Source organism: Choloepus didactylus, chromosome 8 (assembly GCF_015220235.1).
Source record: "Choloepus didactylus isolate mChoDid1 chromosome 8, mChoDid1.pri, whole genome shotgun sequence".
Lineage (NCBI taxonomy): Eukaryota > Metazoa > Chordata > Mammalia > Pilosa > Megalonychidae > Choloepus > Choloepus didactylus.
Genome location: NC_051314.1, coordinates 40,355,047 through 40,382,501, shown reverse-complemented (window position 1 = coordinate 40,382,501; position 27,455 = coordinate 40,355,047). Strand labels below are relative to the sequence as shown.

At 34.2% G+C, this 27,455-nt stretch overlaps 1 protein-coding gene across 3 annotated transcripts in view; it reads right to left on the bottom strand.

Annotated features, from left to right (window-relative positions):
• ATP2B1 (ATPase plasma membrane Ca2+ transporting 1) overlaps window positions 1–27,455 on the bottom strand; it is a 144,998-nt gene that overhangs the window by 9,236 nt on the left and 108,307 nt on the right. Inside the window, exons 10-21 of one of the 3 annotated variants that reach the window (XM_037847109.1) lie at window positions 26,774–27,016; window positions 25,205–25,446; window positions 22,373–22,610; window positions 16,222–16,401; window positions 15,566–15,653; window positions 15,055–15,161; window positions 8,908–9,099; window positions 8,461–8,674; window positions 7,811–8,022; window positions 4,110–4,217; window positions 2,034–2,216; window positions 1,503–1,654 (exon numbers count right to left, since the gene is read on the bottom strand). In XM_037847109.1, coding sequence (XP_037703037.1) covers window positions 1,503–1,654; window positions 2,034–2,216; window positions 4,110–4,217; window positions 7,811–8,022; window positions 8,461–8,674; window positions 8,908–9,099; window positions 15,055–15,161; window positions 15,566–15,653; window positions 16,222–16,401; window positions 22,373–22,610; window positions 25,205–25,446; window positions 26,774–27,016 — 2,159 coding nt within the window. The remainder of the gene's footprint in view (window positions 1–1,502; window positions 1,655–2,033; window positions 2,217–4,109; window positions 4,218–7,810; window positions 8,023–8,460; window positions 8,675–8,907; window positions 9,100–15,054; window positions 15,162–15,565; window positions 15,654–16,221; window positions 16,402–22,372; window positions 22,611–25,204; window positions 25,447–26,773; window positions 27,017–27,455) is intronic. The other 2 variants (XM_037847107.1, XM_037847108.1) reach the window with 2 other exon arrangements.

The following is a 27,455-nucleotide window of genomic DNA, read 5'->3' as shown; positions in this document are numbered from 1 at the left end:
CTAGAGAGGCCGGTATAGTGTAAAATCCACAGATCCAGGGAGGGAGGCAACTATCATGTACTATACCAGGCATAAGGCCGAGCAATTTACCCCTGCCATCTCATTCAGGTAGGTATGTATATGCTTATAAATTCAATACCTTGTCTAATATTACAGGGTCAGTTTGCTTCAAACACTTGTCTACTCTTGTACTATATCATGCTGCCTATACTTATTAGCCTTGTGACCAAAGACAAGTCATTTAAACTCCAAGTCAGTTTTCTGCACCTGTAAAATGGGGATAGTTCTTGTTCTGCAATACTGTTAAAAATATCAAATGAAATAACCGAGCCTTTTGAAAATTACAAAGCCATATGAAAATTACCAAATATAAGGACATATTTTCATTACAAAGGATTTGACTTCCTCTGACTTCCAGAAAGGCTTCTTAAAATTATTTAAGCAAACAATGAACAAACAGGCATTAAATAAATGTTCTTCCTTAAAACAGCACTGCTTTCTCTCTCAATTATCGTTTCTCCAGCTTCCCAAAGTTCCTCAGTCCTTAACTGGCTGGAGATCAAATGTGGAAAAGGTAGGTCTCTGCCTAACACAAGGTTAACCTTAGGTGCTGCAGCAGATTCCTTGGGTGGGATGGGTGTGGGTACGTTTATATCTTTAGTGCCTCCAATAGACTAAGAATCCTCCACGAAATCAGAAGACACTAACTCAGAGGAAGGATGAAATAGGTTTTAATGCTTTTAGGGAGCTTGCCATTTTCTAAAATTACAGACTTGTAACAGTTCAGTAATCAACGGCACAGTTTTATACTTCTTTTGAAAACTTAGATTTCGGAGCATTTCTTAACTGTGATATAATTTTAAATCAAATTGGTTATACAAATGAAAAAACACACAAAAACATGTAACTATTATAGAACTTTGCAGTTTATACAGGGAACCTATCAAAAATAAACAAACAAGCCCAAAGCAAGGCAAGTGAAGTTCAGGCTAAGGTGGCATAAATGGCTATTTGCTTAGACCTTTTCTTCTGGCTACTAACTTACTTTTCCAAACTGAACAAGATAAAAGTCAAAGTTCTAAATTCATTTTTTAGCTTCATAAATGCAATTTCCTAGTTCTGTTAGATCAGTTGCAAATCACATGCTTCTGGGAATCATGCAGTATGAACATGTTTAAAGGCATATACTCAAAAATTTATAGTAGTTTCACAAATTCTAAGCTACAATTTTATTCCCCATATTAACTAGGAGAGTTAGCACAGAGACAAGCTCACCGATTTCATATTTAATCTTTGGTTGCAATTGTTCCACCTGTTATCTAGCCCTCTAAGAAATAAAACAACAACAACGACAACACTTTGAGGTCTCAATCCACTTTACAAAAAGAAAGCTTTATGAAAAGCCTGAACAATGAACTTAAACATTAAGGAGAAAATGAGAAACGTTAGGTGTGTGAAGTAGGAAATGTTAATTTCATGCACTTAGGAACACACACTCACACCCCACAGTAGTAGAAGCAGTAGAAGAGGAAAACACTACATGTGTAGGGGTAGAAATATTTGTTACATCATGATGCTGGCTGGCGATGGAGGGTTGCCGCCTTAGAGCCCCCTGAATGGAACTTCCACTCTGGAAAGCATTCACTACATCCATCTGCAAGGAATCAAGAGATTGTGACAGCTTGCTCAGCAAGAGAAAGAGAGAGAACAAGAGAAAGGACCATTCCATCTATCAACATACAAAAAGTAAAGAAAAAGGCACTTTTTACAGAGCAGATAAATAGGCAAGAGTAGCATTTTGAGATGAAGGGGGAAAAAGCTAGGAAAAAAGGAGCTTAGGGGAGTACAGGCACATTCTTTCATGACCAGTTAAAACTTTCACTCATTCCAGTCAACGGTACTATTTTTCAAGAGTAAGTTTTGTGGGTTCGGGAAGGCTAGAAAGGAAGTTAAGGAGCACATTCAAACCTCCTCCCCAGGTCAAAAAGCCCCTGGTTCCCGTCATCTCTCCTACCTTTCTACCAGGCCCATACCTGCGTTTGGATTCTGTTCAGACCTCTAAACCATAAGATCTGGCCACGCCGCAACTCCCTTTCAGCGTGATCAATCTCTTCAACATCCTCTGCTAATTCCTCCTCAGGTATTTCTTCCTTTTGTGTTCCATGACCAGCTTCTTTAAGGAATTTTAAACGGCTAGTCGGAATTGTTGAAATAAGCTATAACACAGGGGAAAGAACTTAGAAATAAATCATACTGATGCAATTAAACGGATCAACTTTAATACAAATGGTATTAAAAAGCTGCAAGCATATCCAACTCTCTTTACCAATGAAGTATTGTGCTCCTGTTGATCAAGCTGTGTTTTCCAGAACAAAAAATATTCTTCTGTTAGCTACACAAATGATTTAAGTTTGAAGAGCAAAAAGTTTTCCTGAATGGAAATGAACCTGATTAAAGTTTTCATATTTAATTTAGGACACACAAGACAGTAAATTATACAACCATGCTTTGACACATTTACTTTACCTATTATTAATTATATTTATTTCAAATAAAATAAAAAAAAAAAAACCACAGGTGTTCTTATTGGATGAAAAATGAGTTTATATGTCATTAGTGCTATAACAGTTCAATGAGAAAAAACATACCAAAACTCAAAAACTCTTTTTTAGTTAAATTGAAAATAGTTTGTTTATTAAATGTACTTATTATTACAAAATACAACTATTTATAATGGGATCAATACTGATTTGATAATGACACCAAAGAGGAACAGTTGCTCCACAAAACATAAAGGGTACAAAACCCTAATAAGTAAGTGTTAGCTTAGCTTACAAGTAATAATGGCCATTCCCTAAGGAAGTTAGACTTATCAGGGGGAAGAAGTTCAGTAAGACACAAAACTGCTGGGAGAACTTCTAGTTGAAACCTCCTCACTTCACAGAAATGAAACAGGCTCAAAGTCATGTGAAATGACTGGTCCATGGAGTGACAAAATCTTAAGTCTCTCGACTACCAAAGTCAGTGCTCTTTCTGCCATGGCACACTTAAAAGCAACAGAAGACATCAACCAAAGAGGATAAACTGAAGCCTTTTGGGTACTCTGTATTGACAGGGGAATTACCTCTTCCTAAAGTCAGCTAGATATTTTTGGGAAGTTGTGGGGTTGTGATCTGTCTATAAGGAAACATTATGAAATAATTAAAAAATGATAATCAAACTAGAAAGGTAAACCAAGTATGGACCCAACTCAAAAGAAAATCTCTATTAATGAGCTTTTCAAAATGAATAAGAGAAACCTCAGAACCTAGAAACTACTTAAGAAAAACATGAAATAGAACACTCATAAAAACTGAGCTAAGTAAAACCTAGATTTGGTTTGACTGGTATGCAGAATAATAAATTAGCTCATATGAGTTATACACTGTAATACATGTTAACATTATTTACGGAAATGTTAGTATAAATTCTCTATTAGCTAGTTTTACAGTAAAGGTAATGGGTTTAAAACAAACTATGCATATACTATTATCACATCTCTTTAAAAAATGATGACATGCATTTGTGAGTCAGCTGCCTATACTAAAAGTGAGGTATATCTCACTTTTTAGGCATTGTATTATATTTTTATATATAGATGTATACATATACTCTTAAAGCCATTCTATCTAAATAATCTGAAATATCATGCAGCCCATTTATTCCAGATACCATCATTTTTATAGGAAAACATTTTCTAACTGTAGTTCAAGATTTTTCTTACATTATATTTTGAATTAAATTACATAACAATCATGAAAAGTCTTAAATACATTATTTTTATATTTTTGTAATAAAAAATTCTAAAAATATATCCTGCTCTAAAAAGCTAAAAAACTACATAAGAGATTAAAATACTCTTTTATAGGTACAGGCATACTCAAAATAAACACAATAAATACACTGGAACAAATACTACATTTTCAAAAAACATACCCTTTGAATATAATTTCTAGACCCACAACGGCAACTACTTAGAATCAAGTAACAGAACTGATTAAAGAAAATATATACTAGAAATATTGTTTAAAAAAATTCACTTTAGGAACAAATAATGATGAGATTTTTACCTGGCCCCAGAGCAATGTTCCCATTCCTAGGAATATTGACCAAAGCCACTGTTCTATTGAAAGTTCTGAACAACTGAAAGGTTTTCCACCAAACTGCACAATTATTATCTGGAGGAATAATTAAGAGTAAATACATGTAAATCTTTTAAGTTTTAAAATTAATACTTTAAAAACGCCTAAATTGTGCCCTTTAAAACTCAATCTGAGCAACTGCTATTCTGGTGAGGTGTACCATAATATTTACAAAAGAATATAAGAAAACTGACAAAAATAAATTCTCTTTATCCAAAATTTTAAGGGCATATTTCACATTTTAATTATGTTTACTAATTCTTACGATCAAGAGTAACTTTATACTGTTTCCAATCTACACCCCAAGTAACTACATTTTCCTGTATTTTTGAATATAGTGTAATTCTTTAAATAATTTATGACTTTCCACAAAAATAACATACTTTTATGAAAAAAGATCATATGTTATAGAACAGTGGACATGATATTCAATCCTTTTTGTTTTATGCGTTGTTCAATCCTAGGTATTATTTAGATGTGAGGATACATATAATGAACTATAAAAGAAGAAAAGCAACTTGCACAACTCTATGAAGTACTAAGAGGTGGTATTTTGACTTCCTTTTTAAAGAGGGTGAAATCCAATGATTGGCATAAATTAAATTCATAATATAGTACTTATGTTTCCTTCCCTATTTTAAAAGACCTAAAAAAAAAGGATATGGGAATACTGAGTTAAACAATATTCACCCTCTTGTGAGTCTGATAGACCTCTCCTTAATATGGCAGGTAGTAGCTGCCAAACATTGAAAGGAAAAAGAATGATTTTGGTAGTTAATGTTTTTAGACTTAAAAAATATATAAATATGAACTTCATTCTTTGCAACTGTACTTTATTCCAAATCAAGTAAAATGTATTATGACAATTCCACTGTACACTGTACATAGATAGCTTATCAACTGCTATGTTAGTAGCACAACTAGCCAGATAGACAATCTAACTTGGGTTTTAACAGAGTTATCAAAATGGAATCATTTTTTTTGGTAAACTAAATAAATAAGGGGCATGAAAAAGTTCAACATTTATTTGTATGAGTATCTCAATTTTTTTAAAAATTTAAAATTTATCTTTTTTTTTCATATAATGAGGGCTGTGAAAAGAAGGATATGCTAGGGAAATACACCAATGATTACTATGATTGGCAGATTCAGTTTCATAAGAAATACTAATTTTTGATTTTAAAGTTGGAAGAAATAAAATTGTCTAACTAGTTGTCCTTCAAAGGACAAGAGGCCAAATTTTCATATGCTTTAATAAATACTTCAGATCAACATTGTACTACAGAAATGTAGTCTCAACGTCTGTCATTTTATTTATAATTGAATACTAAACTAGGTTAATAAATCAGTAATGCGTACTTTTTACTGAATTTCGTTTAGTTAAGGAGACCGCTGAAGCATTTCCTAAATGTATGCTGAGAGAATAAGGAGTTTTCTCCTAAGTTTAGATTAACTGTAAGATTTCCAGGAGCCTTTGAAGCTGTTAAAAAAAGGTGGGGGGCAGCTGATATTTGAGTGTCTACTTAATACCAGGCACTAACCTCAGAATGTTACATACGTATTGTTTCCTTTAATGCCTAGTAATTCTACGATGTGACCTAATATAGTATCATCATTTCAAAGATGAAGAAATTGTACTTTGTTAAGGTCACACAACTAGTAAGAGACAGTGCCATAATTTGAACCCAGGCCTGATAAGCCCAAAGTTCATACTCATAAGCACTAAATTACACTGCTTTAAGAATCTCTAAGAGGTAGGTAGAACACACAACATTTCTTAAATTCATCTGATGGATTTAAGAGTATAGGACTATGTTACTCAGAAAAAGTTTTGAAAACACTGATTCTACATTAAATGCTGTAAAGTAGTAAAGAAACTGTAAGTATTTACTAAAAGCTAAGGATTATTATGTACTTCATGATCAAAAAAAGGGTAAAAATGAGAATCAGCTGATAAAAAATAGAAATTAGATTTAATACAATCTATAAAGTCAAATCCTCCCAGTAACTCAGCTCTATAATCAAGACTTTGGCTAGACTGTATTAGAAACAAACAAAATGAGTTATGTGTAAACCAAGGGTCACATTTTCCTACCCAGTTGACTTTCTACAACAGTGCTTTTCAAAGTGCTGGTCCATAACAGGATAAGTACACTAGAATGCATGAATGCACTGTTTCTGTCATCAAGAAAGTTTTACCACCACTACTTAAAAACAAACAAACAAACAACCTAGCAATAACAACAAAAAACCCTTGCGTGAAATGAACAACGTGGTGTCACTGATTTACATTCTGGCACAAACTCCTTATCTCACTGGGGGCTGGGAACAAACAGTAGACCAGCAGCTGGTCTGTGGCCACACTTTGAGGAGCACTAGTTTGTAAGGCATTGAAGAATGACTCTTCACGTTATCTGTTTTTGGTAGACCTTGACCTTTGTTGGTAATTACGTTAGCAGATTCACTTGATCCATAGATAGGAAGCTGAATTTTACAATCTTCAATATATTAAAAAAAAGATAAAATGAACCCAATTTCAAAGCAACTAAAAACTAAAATATTAACGTGTCATTAACAAGGATTTTTTATGAAATCGAAATAAAAGAATTCCAGAAAATACATGGCCAAGTAACAATTCCTTCAAAGCCTGCAGAATCTGAAAGCTAAAACAAAATAGGATTTTACAGAAATAATTAAAGTAGGATTTTGGGGGTTTTGATATTCACAGTACAAAATACAGCCTGAATAAACTGCTTAAAATTCTTAGATCTTAATATCTAAAAACACACAATCACTGTCTGATTTCATTATTGAAAAAGCTCACTTTTTAATTCTAAATCTTACTGTGTTCACTGACTTCCTGGTGTGATCACACACAATTTACTTATCTGTTTTGATTCCAGATTCTACTATTAATAATAATTTACCAGAAGAGTACCAGAGAACCAGAGATCAAATAAAGACATAGACCTAATACATAGTTATACAAAATCATTATATGCAAAATGATCCCTAGTTTTGTTCACAGAATGACCTCTATCAAAAAAGGTGAAATTTTTCAATCCTCCTTCCTATTTCATCACATCCCTCATATCCCATTCTTCATTCCTTTTTCGGCCTTGTTCTGACAATATTACAAAATGAAAAACAGATATATACCACACATTATGTAGACATTCAAAATCATACAGATTTTAAAAAATTTATTTCCAAATCTTTATTGTCTTATAATAAACTACTGCAGAAATACAACTGCTATTAATTGCAAGTGATCACTCTAGCTAAACTAGAAAAAGTAAAATATACTTCAAACTGTAAAATATACTTCAAATAACATCAAAATTATTATCTTAATGATGGAGAGTGAACAATTAGAACCACAGTGAGTATGAAGTGCCACAATCACAGAAACAATAGTACAATTAAAGTAATATAAGTTTAATATACTCCTCTCACATGTAGAATTTCACTTGTGTTATGATATAATAAAACTCTTTTTTAAACATCATTAAGGCACTATATAGAAGACCCTCACACAAAGCTGTCAGGAAATTTCTGCAACAAGCTATCTGTTTTTAAAGTTTCCTACATAATAATCACAATTCAAACTATGTTTTCCAGTTACCCACCTGTACCACAAAAGTGCCTAAAACAATTGTGCAGAAGATGGCATTATTAAAGATTCCTTCAAACACATTTCTTTCACCATGAATTTTCCGGGCATTTATTTCGTTGAAAAGTTGCATCAGCACAAAGGTATTAAAAACGATAGTATAATGTTCTGAAGGAGGAGCATGCAAAGGAGCATTTCTTCCACTATCAATATCAAAAAACTTTTCTCCTGAAAAAATGAAAAATTACTATTTTGTAATTATCGTACAAATTAATTTAACATTTCAAGGGAGTATGCAATAATAAAACTCAGGCAGACCCTTTATTTGATCTTGAATGAAACTAAGAGCTGGAAGGGACCAGTGACTATTTAGTACAACTCGCTTGTTTTATAGAAGAGGAAACTGAAGACCCCAGAACTATGGCAATGTACTCAAGATTACATATTTAAGTTAATAGCAAAGCCAGGACCAGAAATCAAGATTCTGTACACTTTCCCCTCATACTGCCTCCCCCAATTTCTAAACACCCACCGATGAAGTGGAGAAATGGGGGCTAAGGAAAGAACAACTTAGGTTCTTTGAAAATTTTGCAATATTGAAACATCTTGGATGACATTAGCTTAGAACAGAAATACCTGAAGCTTTGCTAGGAATGAAGTTCTTACCAGCAAACAAGAGCGTGAAGACTACCACAAGCTGATAGACTGCATGACCCAAAATATTCTTCATCATTGTGCGTGAGATGAGAGGCTTATTTCTACCATAAGGTTTCCGAAGCAAGAGAGACTCAGTGGGTGGTTCAGTTGCCAGAGCCAGGGAAGCAAGTGTATCCATTATGAGGTTTACCCACAGCATCTGCACAGCCTTAAGTGGTGAATCCTAAAAAAGACATGTTTCCTAATAGACATTCACAACTACCCAGGGACTTATAGTTCTTAGGCAGCCTTTAGTATTTTAAAACTTAAGGAACAGAACAGGGTCACATTTTTATTGTAATTAACCTAAAAATATTAAGCTTCAACTTATTTAAATATTTAAGTATTTTAAAAAGGCAGATTATGTCCAATTTTGCTTTAAGATAAATTAGTTTCAATAAACAAATTTTCACCTACTTGAGTGATACAGGCGCCCGTGAAAGCAACAATCACTGCTACTACATTAACAGTAAGCTGGAACTGAAGGAATTTTGAGATGCTGTCATAGACATTTCGTCCCCACATAACTGCTTTAACAATGCTTGTAAAGTTGTCATCTGTGAGAATAATATCAGATGCTTCTTTAGCTACATCAGTTCCAGCAATACCCTATTAAAAAAAATTCTGTGAATTAGACTAAATCTTTAAAATGTTTTAAATATTCAAAAGGATAATATAAAATTAAGACACAAAATTTACCATTATATTTAATAATTACTGGCTAAAATTTACTGTAAAAGAAGGTAACAGTTATTTTAAGATACCCCTCAGAAAGACATTCTATCTTAGTAGAAGTCAAACGTAAAGAATGAGTCATGAAAATAAAGTTCAAATTAGGTTAAAAATGCAGGAGCAAACAAAGGCATTACACAAGTTCCTTCCAAAAGTCCACTAAAAGGGACATTTCAGAAAAGAACAGAAAAGAAAAGAAAAGAAAACTCACAGATAGTGGGAAAAGAGATACTACAAGAAAATGGCAGAGGCTTGGAAAATAGATAACCAAACGGTAACTTAGCAGACCCAAGAAAGCTGCATCCTAAGCCAATGGAAGAAAAAGCAGAGATAACCTTTTGTGCACTATAGATCCCTTATACCACTCAGGATGTAAGCACTAGGTGACTCTGGAAGCAGGGGTGAAGGTGGGAATAAAAATAGGAGGATTTCTTGAAAGTCTACCAAAGACACTGAGGGCATGCTTAGAAGGCCCAAACTAAAAACAACCCAAATGTTTATCTTAACAGTATAATGAAATGGATTAATAAAAATAAAAGAACTACAGCTATATGCAGCAACACAGATTATTAATAACAAAGATGAATCTCACAAACATAATGCTGAACAGAAGCCAGCCTCAAGAAAAAAAAAATATATAGATAGTATGATTCTTTTCCACAGAGTTCAAAAACAGACAAAAGCAGTAATATTTATTGTTAAAAATCAGGATTTCGATTACCTTTTTAGAGAAAGAGAGAAGGTAGTAATTGGAAGTGAGTACGAATGGGGTTTCTAGGGATGAAGGTAATGTTCTATTTCTTGCCCTGCATAGAATAGGTTTGTTGACTTGTGATAATTCATTCGGTGTACACTTATGATTTATGCATGTTTCTGTATGTGTGTTATACAGAAATAACAAAGTTAAATTAGGGTCTCTTCCCAAATTCATGCAACCAGGCAATCTGCCACCCTCTGTGCCCTGGCAGAAGACTGCTTGCTTATTTACTATAAAGGGTATGACAGAGGATGTCTAGACTGCAGGACACCAGGCACTATGTGGAGGGGCACTATACTGAAAATTGAGAGTTAAGAGTAATTCTACTTATTAAATATTGAACTTTTTCCCTCTGTTTGAATCCTGGCAAGGCGATATCTAGGACTGCTCTCTGGGCAGCAGATTTGAAGATTCTTTTCTGGGGAATCTAATCAAGCCAGTAGAAAAGACCTAAAATTAATGCAATTAAAAGTTTCCTAAGGAAATGGACAAGCCAAATCACCTTACCAAGAAGTTTCCTGTTGACAAACACCACCTACAGGCACAGGGCTTACCAAGCTTTTCAGCTTCATACTGATAAATGTATACACAACCAAGAATCACCTGACATTAGAGGAAAGCACTAACCGGAAACAGACTAAACCAAAAGGCAATTGGGGGACATAGACTCTGCAGGGAGACAAAAGTTTACTTTAAAAAAAAAAAACACAAATCCTCAGAAAGGTAAAAGGTACATGAATGAAACAAGAACAGGATGCTAAAACAGGATGGAAAATTTTGAGATCAAAAAGTAACTCTTGGAAGGTAAATATATGACAACAGAAATGAAAAACAACAGAAGTTGAGGAAATATCCCTGAATATAAAAACGGCAAAGGTGGTAAAGAGGGAAAAAAGAGACAAGATAATAAGATCAGTCCAAGAGGCCCAAAACCAAGGAAGAAAGAGGAAGGGGGAGAAATTCCAGAAAGAAGAAACAGTAGAAAATGACTAATTTAAGAAAATTTTGCAAAATCAAAGAACCTGAGTTTTAACAGTAAAATGTTGCTCTAAGACAAACAATTGTAACATTTCAAAGGACTAGAAACAAAGGAAAGACCTACACACATCCAGAAAAGAAAACAGAGGTTTTATTTAGGCTCAAAATTTAAAATGGTATAAACGACAACAGAGAAATGAATTCAGAATTCTGAGTAAAAGGGATTTTTCAATCTAGATTTTTATACAAAATCAGATTACGAGTCAAGAGTGAGGCGAGGACAGAGATTTTCAGTAATTAAAAGTCATGAAAAAGTCCACCTCCCATGAACCCTTTTCTCAGGAAGTAGCTCTAATAGATGAGGGAATAAACCAAAAAAGATGATGACATCAAATCCAGGAAATAAGATCCAAAACAAGAAAGAGAAAACAGAAATCCTCAGATATGGAGATCAACATACAACCAGGCCTAGCAAACAGCCTGTCAGGTTAAAGCATGTCAGGAGATCTGGGAGAGGTATCTCCAAGGTGAAATTGGTGAGGGTACCAGATATCTCTGATGTACTGAAAGGAGAATGTGGGGATGAATTAGTGTTAAATACATAGTAAAACTAAGCAAGTGTGTGTATGGGGGGGGGTTGTGTATGGAGGGGATGGAAGCAAATGAAAAAAGATAATTTACAGAGAATACAAGAAGTTGGGAAGTTGGATAAGGAAAAATTATAGGCCACGTGGCTCAGCTTGGAGCAGTATTACAGTCATAAAGGATTGAATACTGATCTAACCAAAAGTATGACATAATTTTACTGAAAGAATGATGGGACAGGTAGTGAGTATGAACGTATAGTGGGAGTAAAAGAGGGGTGGGTGAGTGCCTGTGTGTGTGTGTTCACGTATGAAAGAGCTAAAGCTTCATTTTCCTTAATAGTAAGACATATTAAAAAAAAAAGTACTACATAATATCATTTAGAGATATGCAATTAATAAAAGAAAAAGAAATTAAAACAGTTGGTTTCCTTTGGGGAACCAAAATATGGGGTTGAAGAAATAGTATGCTATAGGGAACTTTGGCACTGTTGCATACAACTATTTAACTTCTCAAATGTGTATTTATTATTTTGATAAAAACAAAGTTCAAATAAAACTTCTCAAAATATTCAATGAAGAAACCACCTTAATTTATAATTTTAGTCTCTAGCTTCTACTGTGAATATTTTTAATTTGCCACATATTTAACACCTCTAAACCTATCAGGTTTTCCTGCCTCTAATCATTCCCCATCTTTACAGATGCTTATCTCACCACTCCCTTGGTTCAAAATTCTTATAAATTTAAAAGGTAAATTTAGATGTTAATTGGTGTCCAAATAAAAACTAGTTCCACAGTTAAACAGTCTGGGAAACTTTAGATTAAAGAAAAGTTAAATAGCCTTTCTGAGTTTCTCAGAGTTGCCTGCTAATGTGCAGTGTAAGTCTCCATAATTCTTACTACATCAGAACTCTGCTTGGGAAAACCTGATCTGCAGCATAAAAATACAAATTCCTTAGGCCCTTTTATCATGGCTCCCTACAATTCCCCCAGTCTGGTATCCAGTTACTCCAGTACCACTCCTTCTTAGGTTAAACTACTTGTAATTCATTGATGAATGAAAGTGTCCTGCCTGTACTTTCCTATCTGCTCTTCTCCTTCCGTCAGCTCAAATGGCACCTCTTCCAGAAAACCTTTCCCAGGATCTCTAGGCAGGGTCAAGGACTTCTTCCTGGAGGCTCTCAGTATACTGTATTTAGTGCTTTGTTGACTATCACTCAGCTGTGATTTTTTATTTGCATGTCTGCAGAACCTTTAGGAGGCAGAAAATGATTCCTACTCCCTCTACTGTTTCTGGACTGGATTATTAAAAACAATAACCTCTTACTGTTTGGAGAATAAACAAGTGAATCCTTTACTAATTAATCAAATAAAGTTTAAAAATACAGTATTTTAATTATGTTGGGAAAGGTGTTACTACTATATATGTATTTGGTTATAGGACTGTGCCATAGGCATTCAGTCTTTGATGATCAAAATATCTGTACATGTGATTCATTGATTTTTGGTAAGAATAATGTAATGTGATAACAATGTAATCATACTTTAAATTCACTATAGAAGCTTGCTATCTAAGGAATTCTATGGGATATCACTAAACAGGGGAAAACTCCAGAACTCTGTAAGCTAATAATGTACCCAAATTAGATTCCTTTTGTAAATCTTATTTGATTGTTGTAAATTTTATTTTAATACTGAATTTACTAAATATATAATCTTTAAAATGTTATTTCTGTGTGAAAAATAGGAGACATTTACTACTAAGAAGGACTAAAGACAGGGTATCTAATAAAATCCCTAAGATAAATAATTTTGATTTTCAGTTTTAAAATATGAAATGGAAGAAATGAGCAAATACACAACACATTCAAGCTTGAGCAAGAGTGCTTTCAAGTCCAAGTCAAAAAGCACTTATTCTTTATTTTTTAAATAAATTTAGATTCTTGATGAGCTATCATTAAAACATGTGATGGTCTAAGACTTTCTGAGCTTAAAAAAAGACAAAACACAAAAACAAAATAGCCACTGTAGTTTTGTTTGTAGTACCATGTCTACCTGGATTTATTTAAAGCCCTTGATATCCATCCTACACTCAAGTTTTGGGTAGGAAGCTTTTTTATTTTAAAATGTACTCTATATAACTGCCTTACTGGTCAGCTGTCCGGATGAAAGTAGCAACAAGAATCCTAATAAATGCTCAAGAGCAGAAGTGAGTGATCCTGTGTTCTGAAAGTGAATGATCCTGTTTGCCTAAAGCAAAAGGAAGAATGCTTGATTATTCTTATCCCTCATCTGCTCCTCTTCACAAGTCTTCAGAGGTTCATACCCTGCAGCTATCAACCAGCTGTCAACCCAAGTATGGGGTAGTGTGAGGATCTTAGGACTCATGGTTACAGGGAGTAATTTACCCACATAACTTCCTTTTCCCACTCCTCTGTTAACATACTGCCACCATGGTGGTTCTTCTTTTTAAAGTTCTATTTTAGCAGCAAAGTATCAGGGGACAAATTATGCAAATAAACATTAGAACAGATAAACATCCTCTTACCTGAAACCTTTAGGGCCAGATGTGTTTCAGAATTTAACATCTCCCATATTTTAGAAAAATAATGAAGCACATATCTTATATATCATGAAATACTCCCAGAAAGGATTAGCACCCCATAAAAACTTATTTTTATCTCTACAAGACTATGAATACTCACACCAAGTGGGATAAATAATAGCCTCACAATAGTTCAGCAATGAATGAGTATGCTGTCAATTTAGGGAAAAAATTTCAGTTTTTATAGATTTTTGGATTTAGGAATTATGACTGTTGACCTGTATTTTCCAAAAGAAAACAAACCGGAAGTATCAAGATTCATTCCAATGTTGGAAAAACTCCAGAAGAAACTGATTCAAAGATTTAACAACCTAAGTCCAAACATTTAACATTTATGGAGCATCTGTACAGTAAACATTTCATCAGTATCTTTGGCTATGGTATAAGAAAACAGTCATGAAATGCTGAAATTTTCTAACACTTTAACCAAATCTAAATTGAGAACTCGGGAGAAAACAATTAGATATTTTTCCATTTAAAAAGATTACATCCATATATTAAATGATGACATTCAATTGCTTTTGATATATTTTAGATTGAATGGAAGATTCTCAATTATATTTTCAAACATATACAACTGTTCTAAGCCTATCTTCTACTTAGGAGGATTGTTGTGTCATTCAGATGAGATGACAGACATTTAAATATCCCACAGAATACAAGGTACACTTATGATAATTATCTTTTGTTGAAAAGAAAGTCATTTTCTAGCCAGATTTCATTGCATCAAATAAAGGTAGTGTATAAACTAATTAGACTTACAGATTGATTTAGGCTTACTGATCATCTCTCAAATCAATTTTACAGGACAGTGTTTAAAATCAATAGCAATTAAGTTAAAACAACAACAACAACCGCCCCAGCCAATAAATTAAATCTAAATATGTGAATAGGTAAGTTCCTACCATTGCAAATCCAACATCTGCTTTCTTCAGTGCTGGGCCATCATTTGTACCATCACCAGTCACAGCTACAACCTGGCGTTGTTCTGAGACAGTGCTGTCAATTATACCTTAAATAAAAGTAAATATCTGGGCTGTAAGAACATTTTAAATAATAAGATGGTTTGGCAGAATATCCTGACTAGTCAGTTTTACAGATTCAAGGTCAAAAGTAAGTAAACAAACACAGAAATACAAGTCAAAAGTAAGTAAACAAACACAGAAATGCAAAATGCTGAGATGCTGGGCAAGGACCAACTCCAGAAACTAAGTTTACATTAGGAGCAATATCCTGTTTTAATCATTAAAGATTAAATACACTCACCTAAGGTATGAAAAGGAAATGTATTTAGATTTTACTGGAAAAATGATATCCACAACTCAATCTACTACTCAGTATCTTATTATTTTATTTTAGGAAGTAGAACATACTTCTGTATTAAGAAATTGTGAAATAATTGTAAAATCTGCTCACCTTTAACCAGTGTATGTTTGTCAGTAGGAGATGATCTTGCGAGTACTCGGAGTTTTGGCCAAATCTTGTCTATTCGCTCTTGCTCAATCTATAAATTTTTCAAAGTTAAAATGTGCCCAAACTTAGTTTCATAATTCCAAATTAGCTATCTATCATATGTATCAGTGATTCTCAATGTGTGGTCAAATAGTCTAGCAGCATTAGCTCCTGGGAGTTTGTCAGAAATTCAAATTCTTGAGTTTCTACCTAGGCCTTTCTATCTCATCAGAAATTTGGGTGGGTTCCAGCAATGTGTTTTAACAAGATCTCCAGATGATTCTGATACACACTCATGCAGAGTTTGGGTTCCTTAAAATATGTTCCGTATCAACCTTTCTAAACCCATCTCCCAATACTACCTTCTGCATTTTGTACTTCCGGAACTGACCCAGACTTCTTTCATAAAGCATTCCTAGCAAGACATGCTTGCTCCCTTCAGGGCAATTTCTTTGTCAATTGTCCCTTTTATCTCCTTGCATGTTAGTTTTTTGCTCCTTTGGTGTGGACTGCATTTATTCGTATATGGTGCCTAATTCATAGTACATACGCACTATGTATGTATTGAATGAAATTCTTAATATATTAAAAACCTTAACAAAAAAGTTTAAAAACCTTACCTCTCCTTTTTCATTTCGTATTCTTCTGTTGAAATCTTTACCTTCTAGGCATAGGAAATCTTCCCCAGGATGTAAAATACCACATTTTGTAGCAATAGCCCGGGCAGTATTAATGTTATCACCAGTGACCATGCGCACAGTAATTCCAGCCCTCTGGCATTTCTTTATTGCATCGGGTACCTGGTTTACATGGAAAAAAATCATATAACCATAAGAAAATTAGTATTTCCAGAGGAAAACAATTCCCACTAAATTACTACGCATTACCTCAGAGTTCCAGAAATAATTACAATATTAGTTTCATACCTAAATACTCCATATTTCTTGAATTATTCTCAATAATCTCTTCTTAACTCTTCCATTGCTATAGTCCTAGTTGAGGTTTTGTTTTCAGTTGTCATTGTACTTAATGTGTTTACACTACATATTTACCAAAGGCTTTTTAAAAAAGCACTCCCTGTCCTCTCCCAGTAACCATTAGGCTGTTCTTTTCTGGTTGGCTTTCTATCTTTCTGGTTTTATTGCCCAGATCAAACCAGAGTAAAATTTTGGATTCTGGCTGGCTCACTTTCCTTCTTACTTCATCCCCTTTAAGGGTTACTTCACCTACTCCCATTCCTTCAACTACCCTCTATGTGCTAATGACTTCCAAACCTATATCTTTCCCCCACCTCATTAGGAAAGCTAGATTCAAAGTTCCACCTGCAAAGTGGACATCAGAATTTAGATGTCTATAAGAGAGGCCCATGATTTCTAACCTACCTACCTATCTAATACAAACTTAAGGGTCTTCTGTAACTTTCATAACCCTTACTCCATATACCCTAAAGGCCAATGACTCCTGTGGATTCTACCTCAAAGTTTCCCTGCACCGTACGTCCCCATCGTTTTTTGCCTGAGTTATCATATTAACTTTTTATTGGGATCCCTGCCTTACATTTTTTTTTTTATCATCATTTTATTGAGATATATTCACATACCACGCAGTCATACAAAACAAACTGTACTTTCGATTGTTTACAGTACCATTACATAGTTGTACATTCATCACCTAAATCAATCCCTGACACCTTCATTAGCACACACACAAAAATAACAAGAATAATAATTAGAGTGAAAAAGAGCAATTGAAGTAAAAAAGAACACTGGGTACCTTTCTCTGTTTGTTTCCTTCCCCTACTTTTCTTTTTTTTTTTTTTTTTTTTTTAATCATCATTTTATTGAGATATATTCACATACCACGCAGTCATACAAAACAAATTGTACTTTCGATTGTTTACAGTACCATTACATAGTTGTACATTCATCACCTAAATCAATCCCTGACACCTTCATTAGCAGACACACAAAAATAACAAGAATAATAATTAGAGTGAAAAAGAGCAATTGAAGTAAAAAAGAACACTGGGTACCCCTGTCTGTTTGTTTGCTTCCCCTACTTTTCTACACATCCATCCATAAACTAGACAAAGTGGAGTTTGGTCCTTATGGCATTCCCAATCCCACTGTCACCCCTCATAAGCTACATTTTTATACAACTGTCTTCGAGATTCATGGGTTCTGGGTTGTAGTTTAATAGTTTCAGGTATCCACCACCAGCTACCCCAATTCTTTAGAACCTAAAAAAGGTTGTCTAAAGTGTGCGTAAGAGTGCCCACCAGAGTGATCTCTCGGCTGGTTTTGGAATCTCTCTGCCACTGAAGCTTATTTCATTTCCTTTCACATCCCCCTTTTGGTCAAGAAGATGTTCTCCATCCAACGATGCCGGGTCTACATTCCTCCCCGCCTGCCTTACATTTGTCCACCTTTAACACATCTTATATTCTTGATGGTAGAGTTCTTTTTCTAACACAACATACTTTCTTAAAAACATCTGAATATTTCTCAACTCATATTGTATAAACCATAAACCTGTCATAATTTGACCTTAGCTCAGTTTTCTAAGTTTATCTGAAACTACTCTCTATCTGCACACTTGATAGATGAACAGTCTATATATTACTTCTGTGTCTTTGCTTTTACAGTTTCTTCTACCTAGAAAATTCTTTCTGGCTCCTATCTAACCAGAAAACCTGTACTGATTTCCTATTAGCAGTAAATTCAAATGCCCACAGGGCCATGCAGATAACATAAAGGAGAAAATACTGAAAGTGACAAACCCAAAAAGAATGCTTAATGAAAGAGCTACTCAGCTCTAGCTTTATTTTTGCCATGGTAGAATTAAAGCCCAATGTTGACAGAACCTATGAGTTTAAGAGATAGCAGAAATCCAGATTTGTGTGTAATCTCCCAATACTTCACATTACTTACACAAACACACCCCTGTGGGCCACAGATAGCGTGACTGAAGGCTAAAATTTGGTCTGCAGGCTGCCTGTTTGTGACTTCTACTTTAAATCCAGTTTAAACCTAATTTTTTCTCTGAGATTTATTAGCCTATCAAGACAAGACTGTGCCTTCATCTTATACATACTCCATCACAGCTCATTACATCATGTTTTAGTTGTCTGCCTGAGTCCTTAGCACATTAATAAGCTTCTTAGCTTCTTGGAGGCTAGACCTTTATCTTCTTATCTTTGCATCACCAATGCCTAGTACAATGTCTTTCCTTCATTTAACAAGTAAGTGCCTAGTATATAACCAGAGCTTTGTATGTGTTGAACTGCTGAATTAAATATCTTAAGGAAAATGGTCACCCTGAGGTATTTTTCAAGGGAGGCACATTCCAGTCAGGGTAATGTGTATCTTAAAAAATGTGTGCTAGCAACTTAAATATGTATCTGTAAGTTTTAAGATTTAAATTGTACAATTATTTCCCTCCACCCAATCAACTTTCAGCCTTTCAAATCATGGGAGAGGTATATCAGAGCCATTCATTCAGGCTAATATTTACTCAATGCCAGGCACTGTGCTAGGTGCCAGTGACCCAGTGGTGAGCAAAAGGACAGAGTCTGCTTAGATTATCTAAAAAAAAACAAAACAGACAAAAACTCCATTAGATTTTGAAAATATTAGTCTACTTTATAAATTTAATGCATATTCAGCCATTCCTTAAGGATAAGAAAATTAATCTGTGAATATAAGCACTCACTGATTAGGTAGTATCCCAGGATCATTTGGATAGGGAAGCAATGAGTAAGAGGGAGAAACTGGCCTAGGATTATAACTGTGTCAAATAACATTCAAGAAAGGTAAACTAACATTATTGACTCCCTACTAACCACCAAATACTTCCACTTAAAATTCATAAAATACCTACCTCTACTTTTACAGATAAGAGGCCAAGTATTTTGTTCAAGTACCTATGAATATGCAATAAAGCTGCATTTGTTCTACATCTCTAACAACTCAGGATTCTCTATACCAGAAGTGTACAGTCTGGAATCTTCATTTAGAGAAAGACATTTCATATTACATCATCTCATTTTATAAAAGTACTCCTTTCATTTTGTGATACTGAAAAAATAAAGTTCAACTTTTTACATGTTTTGAAAAGAGAACTTGCCATCAGTCTCAATGCCAAGGACACTAAAATAGTAACATGCCTTTCAAAGGACAAAAGTTGTAGTCATCCTGATTTAATATTAGGTTTAGGTAACATTTAAGCCATAAGTCAATGTATAAAACTTTATATGGTTTTTGTTTGACCAAAGCTTGGTACATATCCACTGCATGTTTCATAAGCATTTTAAATTCCAATACCCACTGCTGAACTCATCCTAACCTCTGACAGGCTGCTTCTGCCAATTCTCTTATTACACTGCTAATACCAACTACTATCCACCCAGTCAAACAAGTGAAGAGAGTGGTTCCTCCTATTCTACAAAGCATCTAATTGTGGAGATATCTCAGTTCTAAGCCCTATTCTGTAGCTATCCAATGTCCCCAGGAGATCTCTTATATGCAAATTCTCTAGCCTAGACCACTTACAGCCTTCTAGGCCCAAATGCCCACTTGACATACACTTGGATGTCTCACACACCTCAACAATGTCAAAAACCAAACCTAACATATTTGATCTATTGGTTCTACATCCATTTACTTTGAAATCATCCCTTGCTTTTTATCTTTACTGCCACATCCACAGCCTAAAGCATAATCATCTCTTGCCCATATCGCTGTAAATAATCTTATAGGGTTCCCTGCTTCCACCCTTCCTTCCTTCTAGTCCATTTCTTACACAGTACCTGAAATAGTATTTTAACAACATAAATCATGTCACTTCCCAACTGAATTTCAGAATAAAATTCCAAGTTCTTATGGCCTAGTAAGTCCAAAACAAAATGTTATCTCCCTCTTCTCCACAATCATACCCACAGTACATTGTAGTGGATAGTGTTTCAGATATAGTTCTTTTTTTGTTTCTTTCTTTCTTTTTCTTTTTTCTAGATATAGTTCTTGAAATGTGGCTAGTATGACTGAGAAACTGAATTTTTAAATTAATTTAATTTTAATACACACATGTGACTATTGGCTATCATACTAGACAGTGTGCTGCTCCAGACTTTGCTTTTCTTTTAATTTTTAAAAAATCATTTACTTTTTAAAAGTTTACTGAGTAACTACTATGTGCTGGTCACTACTAGAGGCAGCAGGGATATAGGATTTTTGAGATCTGGTCTTGGACGTCAAAGAAGTCAGTGCCTTGAGTGAGGACAGGCAAACACATGTTTATTTCAACATAGGATGTTAGTAGATCGTTAGATAGATTCAGAGCATGATATAGGAGCCCCGAACCTAGACTAAAAGGATAGATATTATTGTGTCCTCACTGTGTCCCAGGTGCTATGCCACGTGCTTTATATGTATTATCTCATTTGATGTTCAACTCTGTGAGGTATGAGTACTATCACACTCTTGATAAAAAAATTGAGATGTATATAGCTCTAGACCAGAGAGTTGCTGTGTTCAGATCTTATCTCTGTCTAAAATGCATGTGCTTAAAACACTACTATACTATATTAATCACCTGAGGGGCCTGGTAAGGCTTCCAAGAGGTTCATTACCTGATCAGAGTCTTAAAGGATGAGAAGAGTTAACTAGACCAAAAGAGATACCGATGAGCACATTCTGATCAAAGAAGACAAGGCATGAAGACATATACACAAAATAGCTTTTGTTCAAAGACTTTATCAACTAATTGCTTCAACACATAATGGGTAGTTTCAGGCACTATTCTAGTCACTGGAAATACAGCAGTGAACAAAATAATTAGGTTTATATTCTAAAAAGAGAGGACAGACAAACAGATAGAATAATAGATACGTGGCCAGTATGCCAAGTGAAAAAAAATGTTGTGAAGAGTTAAGACTTAGCCCCAACCCTCCTAAATTTTCCATTCTGATGACATGGGGGGTGGAGTGGGGTGGTGGGGTGTTGGTGGGAGGGAGTGGGGAGGTGACATTAAATAAGACATTACAAGTGTGATAATGATGAGGGGAATGCACAGGGATATGAAATAAGTAACTGAGGAAAACCACATTAAGAGTCCCTAAGGAGATGACATTTGAGGTACAATCTGATGGCTAAAACTGTAAAGAGCTGTAACAACAGCACTGCTGGCAAAGGGAATAAGAAAGCAGAGGCCTGAAGGTGAGAATTATTTTGCTATTCCAAAGACGTGAACACACCAACTCTCTGAGGCCCAAGACCAGATCTCAAAAATACTACGTCCCTGCTGCCTCTTATAGAGGCCAGCACACAACAGTCACTCAGTAAACTTTAAAAAAAAAAAATAGATGACAAAAAAAATTAAAAGAAAAGCTAAGTCTGGAGCTGCACACTGTCCAATATGATAGCCAACAGTCACATGTGGCTATTTATATTAAAATTAAATTAACTTAAAAATTCAGTTTTTCAGTCATACTAGCCACACTTCAAGGACAGTATCTGAAAAAACTACCCTGTACAAGGTACTGTGCTGGTTATGATGCTATAAACTCACAGGTTACCCAAGAGAAGTTGTGTAAAAACCCTAGAAAGATAGCATGTGCATCATAAGCACTGTTATTTCACTTTTATCTTTATTTCACAAAGAAAAAACTAACATCATAAACACCAAGAATTTTACTAGAAAACTGATTACAGTTAGTGCCTAGATACTCTACAGTTGAAAGAGTCTGCACATGCAGAACACAGAATATTTCACCACCTCAGGTCTCACAGGATCTTCAATCCCCACAACAGCAATGCACGTAAGTCCGGTGACAATATCATTTTCATTATCCCACTCTGGTTCTGGTTCTCCTGCTGGGAAATCTCTGAATGCAAGACATATGGTCCGCAAGCCTTCTGATGCCATCGGTTCAATCACAGTTTTTACAATATCATCACGGTCCCTTGGTCTGAATACTTTTGCCTCACCATTAGCACTCAAGATTTTGAAGCACCTAAAAGGAAATGTTGAATCCAAATGTCAATAATTAACAATAATATGGTTAATACCACTTAAGTGAACTGGGATGGTAGAAATCATGGGATCTGACATCTGGAATTTAGAGACTTACATGTGTTGCATTTTTATAGACTTAAATTATATCCACTTTTTACCTTCCTCTTTACAAAAATGAGTGTGTTCTACTCTTTATGGTACTCATTTGATAGTTCTCCATTCTATCAGTCACTTTAGATATTCTCTAAACCTTCTCTATTTGGAAATGCAGTGCTTTTTAACCACTCCCCCACCCCCCACAAAAACCCTAACAGCAGAGAATAAACAATACACAGACCATTTTGGTATAGAATTAAGCCATTAATTTTAATTAACACAAAGTTCACAAACATTTTCTTTTAATGTAAAAGGCCCATGTTCAATAAGATCCTTACTTGAGGCATTATTTCATCACCTACTTTGTCTTAACCATTAAAAAAACATGACTTATTGTTAAAACAAACATTCTATCAGAATGTGAGAAGTAATGCCAAAATAGTTTTGTTTTCAGTGAAACTACAACCTTTTCTTTAATTATGTAAATAAGAATTATACTATATATGTCCCTATTTAAAGTTTAATTTTCACACTGCCTCTCTTTACTCCTCCTCCCTTGAAGATGCCCTCTCCTCCCTCTTTTAAGGAAGTGATTCCCAAATCCTCATCTGATTTTGACATTTTTCTAAAGCATTCCATTACTGCTGAAGAGCTCCACCCAGATGTTTCACCAGTACCTTAAACTCAACCCATCCAAGACTGAAAGCCAACCTTCTCATTTCCCATGTAATGGGCATCAACGTTACTACAATCACTTCAATACAACTCTAAAGTTTTACCTGAATACTTACTTTTTCCTCATTAACTATACTCTATTACCTCCTAAACCCTATATATTTCTCCTCTGAACAGTCTTCTGAATGCATCCTTTCTTTTCTATTCCCCTCCACTACTACCTCATCTTATTTCAAGCTAAACCTATTATAATAGACTTTTAACTCATTTCTATCTCTAGAACATCCTTTTTCTTCCAATCCACCTTATTTCCTGATGCAAGAATTATTTTCAGTTTTGATCATTCAACAACCTGAGGAAAAAAAAAATAATTCAGTTGCATTATCTGGCCTACTTAAGTTTTAACAGCTCAGCCTAACATTTAAGAGCCTCGCCAACAAAATGTGAATTTTACTGTGGGAACACTTACTGTATATTTACTAAATATCAGGTTCCATGCTGGATATTTGATATGTATTATTTTATTAACTGTCACAGAGTTGGTGGTCATCACCCCCTTTTTCAGTGGAGGAAAATGGAAGCTAAGGAAGAACCTGCCCAAGATCCCACAGCTAGTTAGTTGCAGAAGAGTCAAAGCTTGATCTGTTTTGCCTCAAATATCTCCCTAGTCATTCCACTATATCATCTATCTGCTACCCATCTAATCACGGATGGGTCTGATTTCTAACTTTTCACAGTGAAATGAAATAAACAGATATACTACAGGGCGAGGAAAGATGTATATGTAGCCTCTGGGCCACAAAAAGCCCAAGACTACTGAGCTGAGCTACATGACTAGCTATTCCCCTAAAATGACCTCTTTTGCTTTATGTACTTCCTTCACCTTGATATTCTTACTTCACACTAAAACCTATCTTAAAGGCCACACCTCTCATAGTGTGGTTTCTCATCTTAAAACTTTGCATCCATTTATCAGCTGCTACCTTTTCAGTTATTTACGTACTTGTTTTAAACCTGTTAGTTTAAAATCTATTAAGCATTCATTAAAATAGCTCTAGATTATAATCCACATATAAGCAACTGAAAGTATAAATATTTTATATTAACAGTAGAAATGTATTCTATGGTTCAATTTCAGTAAGTTTCAACTTTTCCAAAATTGCTCTTAATTTTTTTTAAACAGTTCTCTGCTACCATTAAAGAAACCAAAATAACTTCAACACTTGTAGTAACAGAAACATTAAGAAAATTACATATAAACATATAAGGTCAAAATGGATGTCTGTTAAAGGAAAGTAAGAAAAATTACTATTCAAAAAAGAGATATTTAAATATGACACTGCAGCAGCATAAAATGATAAACCTCAATCTGATATAAAAGAAGAATTCTCAAGATCCAGTTTTACTGGTTTGCTATTCTAGAAACTAATCTATAATTCATTCATCACATTTTTGAATCTACTATCTACAATGCATTGTTGAAGAAGTTTTCTTCTCAGGAGGCTTTTAATTTTAACAATACTATATAACAAGGGAATCAATGTGTCTAAAAACAAACACCAAAGTTTACATCAATAAATCTACCAGACTAATTACAATGGTTTTATTCTCCCTCTGTCAAAATACTAAGAAATAAGAGGAGCCAGGGTGTGTAATGGTAGAATAACATGGGCAAATGTCTGGATACCATAAAATATAGCCCCAAAGCTCTGAGGACCTAACAAATGCCAGATGTTCACACACAAAAAAACAATAACATAGCAGATATTCCATAAAGTAACTAGAGTCAGCAATTTATTCATCTAAACATATTACTCTTACTTTTTCAGAATTATCTCAGATGCACCCTTGCTGAATATTCGATAACTTCCATCTGAATTTTTCAGGACAGTACTCATGGATTTCCTAACAGAATTGAAGGTGTAGACTTTGTACAGTGCTTCTTCTGGTATTTCATTTCTAACATCCTGATAATCCCGTTTTAAATCCAAAAGAAGTCCCAACAAGGCACATTCAGTTTTATTACCAACATGACGAGGCAATCCACCCTCTTTCTCTGGTGGCTGTAAGAAAAAAAGGTTTAGAAGCTAGTATCATCTTGTTTATCTATGAAAGTTTAACTTATAAAGTAAAACAGCATACTACATTCCAAAACAAAATTATATAGGAAACTACTAATAAAAGCATTTCAAAGAGGTACACAGAAAGGTAAGATAGAAAGAAGCTCTGGGGTGAGAAATCAGCCCTGTCAGTTACTAGCAGTATCAACTTCCGGGCAAGTTTACCCAACTGCTGTGATCCTCGGCTTCAGCATCTGTAAAACAGGAGCACTTATGACCCAGGAATTAAACGAGAAAAAAAGTGTAAGTTTACAGTTGGCTCCCAACACATGGTGGAACTTAATAAATTTTAATTCCTTTCCTTTTCTCTTTCTATTTTCACTGAACATTTACTTACATATTTGTAAATAATTCAAAATTAAAGCTACTCAAAAACACTTTAATGGATTAAAATAAAAGCAAATGCAGTAAATACTATTTCTTTAAATGTATAGAAAAGCTTTATTTCTTTCATAGTATCTTCACAAGTATCACCTTACACGATCACCCCAAGGGTATTAAGGACAAACAGGATCATCTTTACTTAAGGACTGAAGAACGTAAAGCTTAGACTTTCAGGTAGTAAAAGGCAAAAGTAAATCTAGAACCAAGATCCCATAACTTTCCAGGCCAAGAATCCAATTCATGTAAATTTTCACTAACTAAACAACTTGCAATATTAATTTTGTTCATGGTATTCAAACATAAATCACTAGAACATATATCAACTCAAACATATCATGCTCTAAATTATAAATAAGATTTAAAAAACTTGTAAAGTTAAAAATATTTTTTCCTAAGGTAGCACAAATATAGAATTATTTTATGTTAGTCACAAAAAAGTTTAAGAACTATCTTATAGGTAGGAACTACCAAGAAACCAAGACAAACAGCACATAAAACAAGTATATAAAACATAGTATTTTGAGTTGAAAACGGAACACTGACATTCTACAATAAGATAGCCTGGGCTTTCACAAAATGAGCTTAATAAGAATTTACTAAAACCTTTTTCTGATTTTAATGCTTCCAAGTTTTTGAACACAGGAAATTCAAAATTTAAGAGAAAAATACACGTAAGTAGAATGTACATTTTAATCAATAATCCTTAATCATGACATATCAAAAGAAACTTATATACATTACATGATATATGCCTTTTAAAAACCTAAGACAATACAAGTCTTCAACTTATTTAGTAATGGTAGGTCTGAAGAAATATATATAGTTCACTCATTACAAATTTGAAAACTGGATTTGGTACATACAGTAGTTATTAAAGAAACCTTACCAATATTTTTGATGTATAAGCACAATTCACAGAAATTCCTGTTACAAGATAGGACAAAATATTTGGTGGAATATCTTCCGGTTCAGGAATCTTTTTATAATGTTTTTCATTTATGTAAGCTTGGACAACAGTCATTCTGTTCATTGTCAATGTTCCTGTTTTATCTGAACAAATGGCTGTAGCATTTCCCATGGTTTCACAAGCATCCAGATGCCTTACTAGGTTATTATCTTTCATCATTTTCTACAGTAACAAAAAAAATCTAGTTATTTTTACAACCAATCACCTCATTATATTAAAATTACTATAAATTGCTTTAAAATCATTACTAAAATCCCCAGCTATACACAGATGCACAGCACAAAGTACCAATTTAAGGCTGGAAGAATTTTGGTATATTTGACTTATTCAAATATGCTAAAATGCAAAAACCTTCCCGTAGTTTCGATCACTTTTTTTCAATCACTTTACCAAATGCATAACAATCTAGTAAATGAATGCAGATACTTGCACCCATATGCAAATCACATAGACTATATGCCTCCAACAGCTCCTGCAAAAGTGTCCTTGCATTACAAGAGCAATGACAATCTGTACTCTAACTACAATGGTACTTATAATAGTGTAAGTATTAAATTACATTTAATTATTAAGTCTGCTTATTAAGTGGAAAATGAGATTC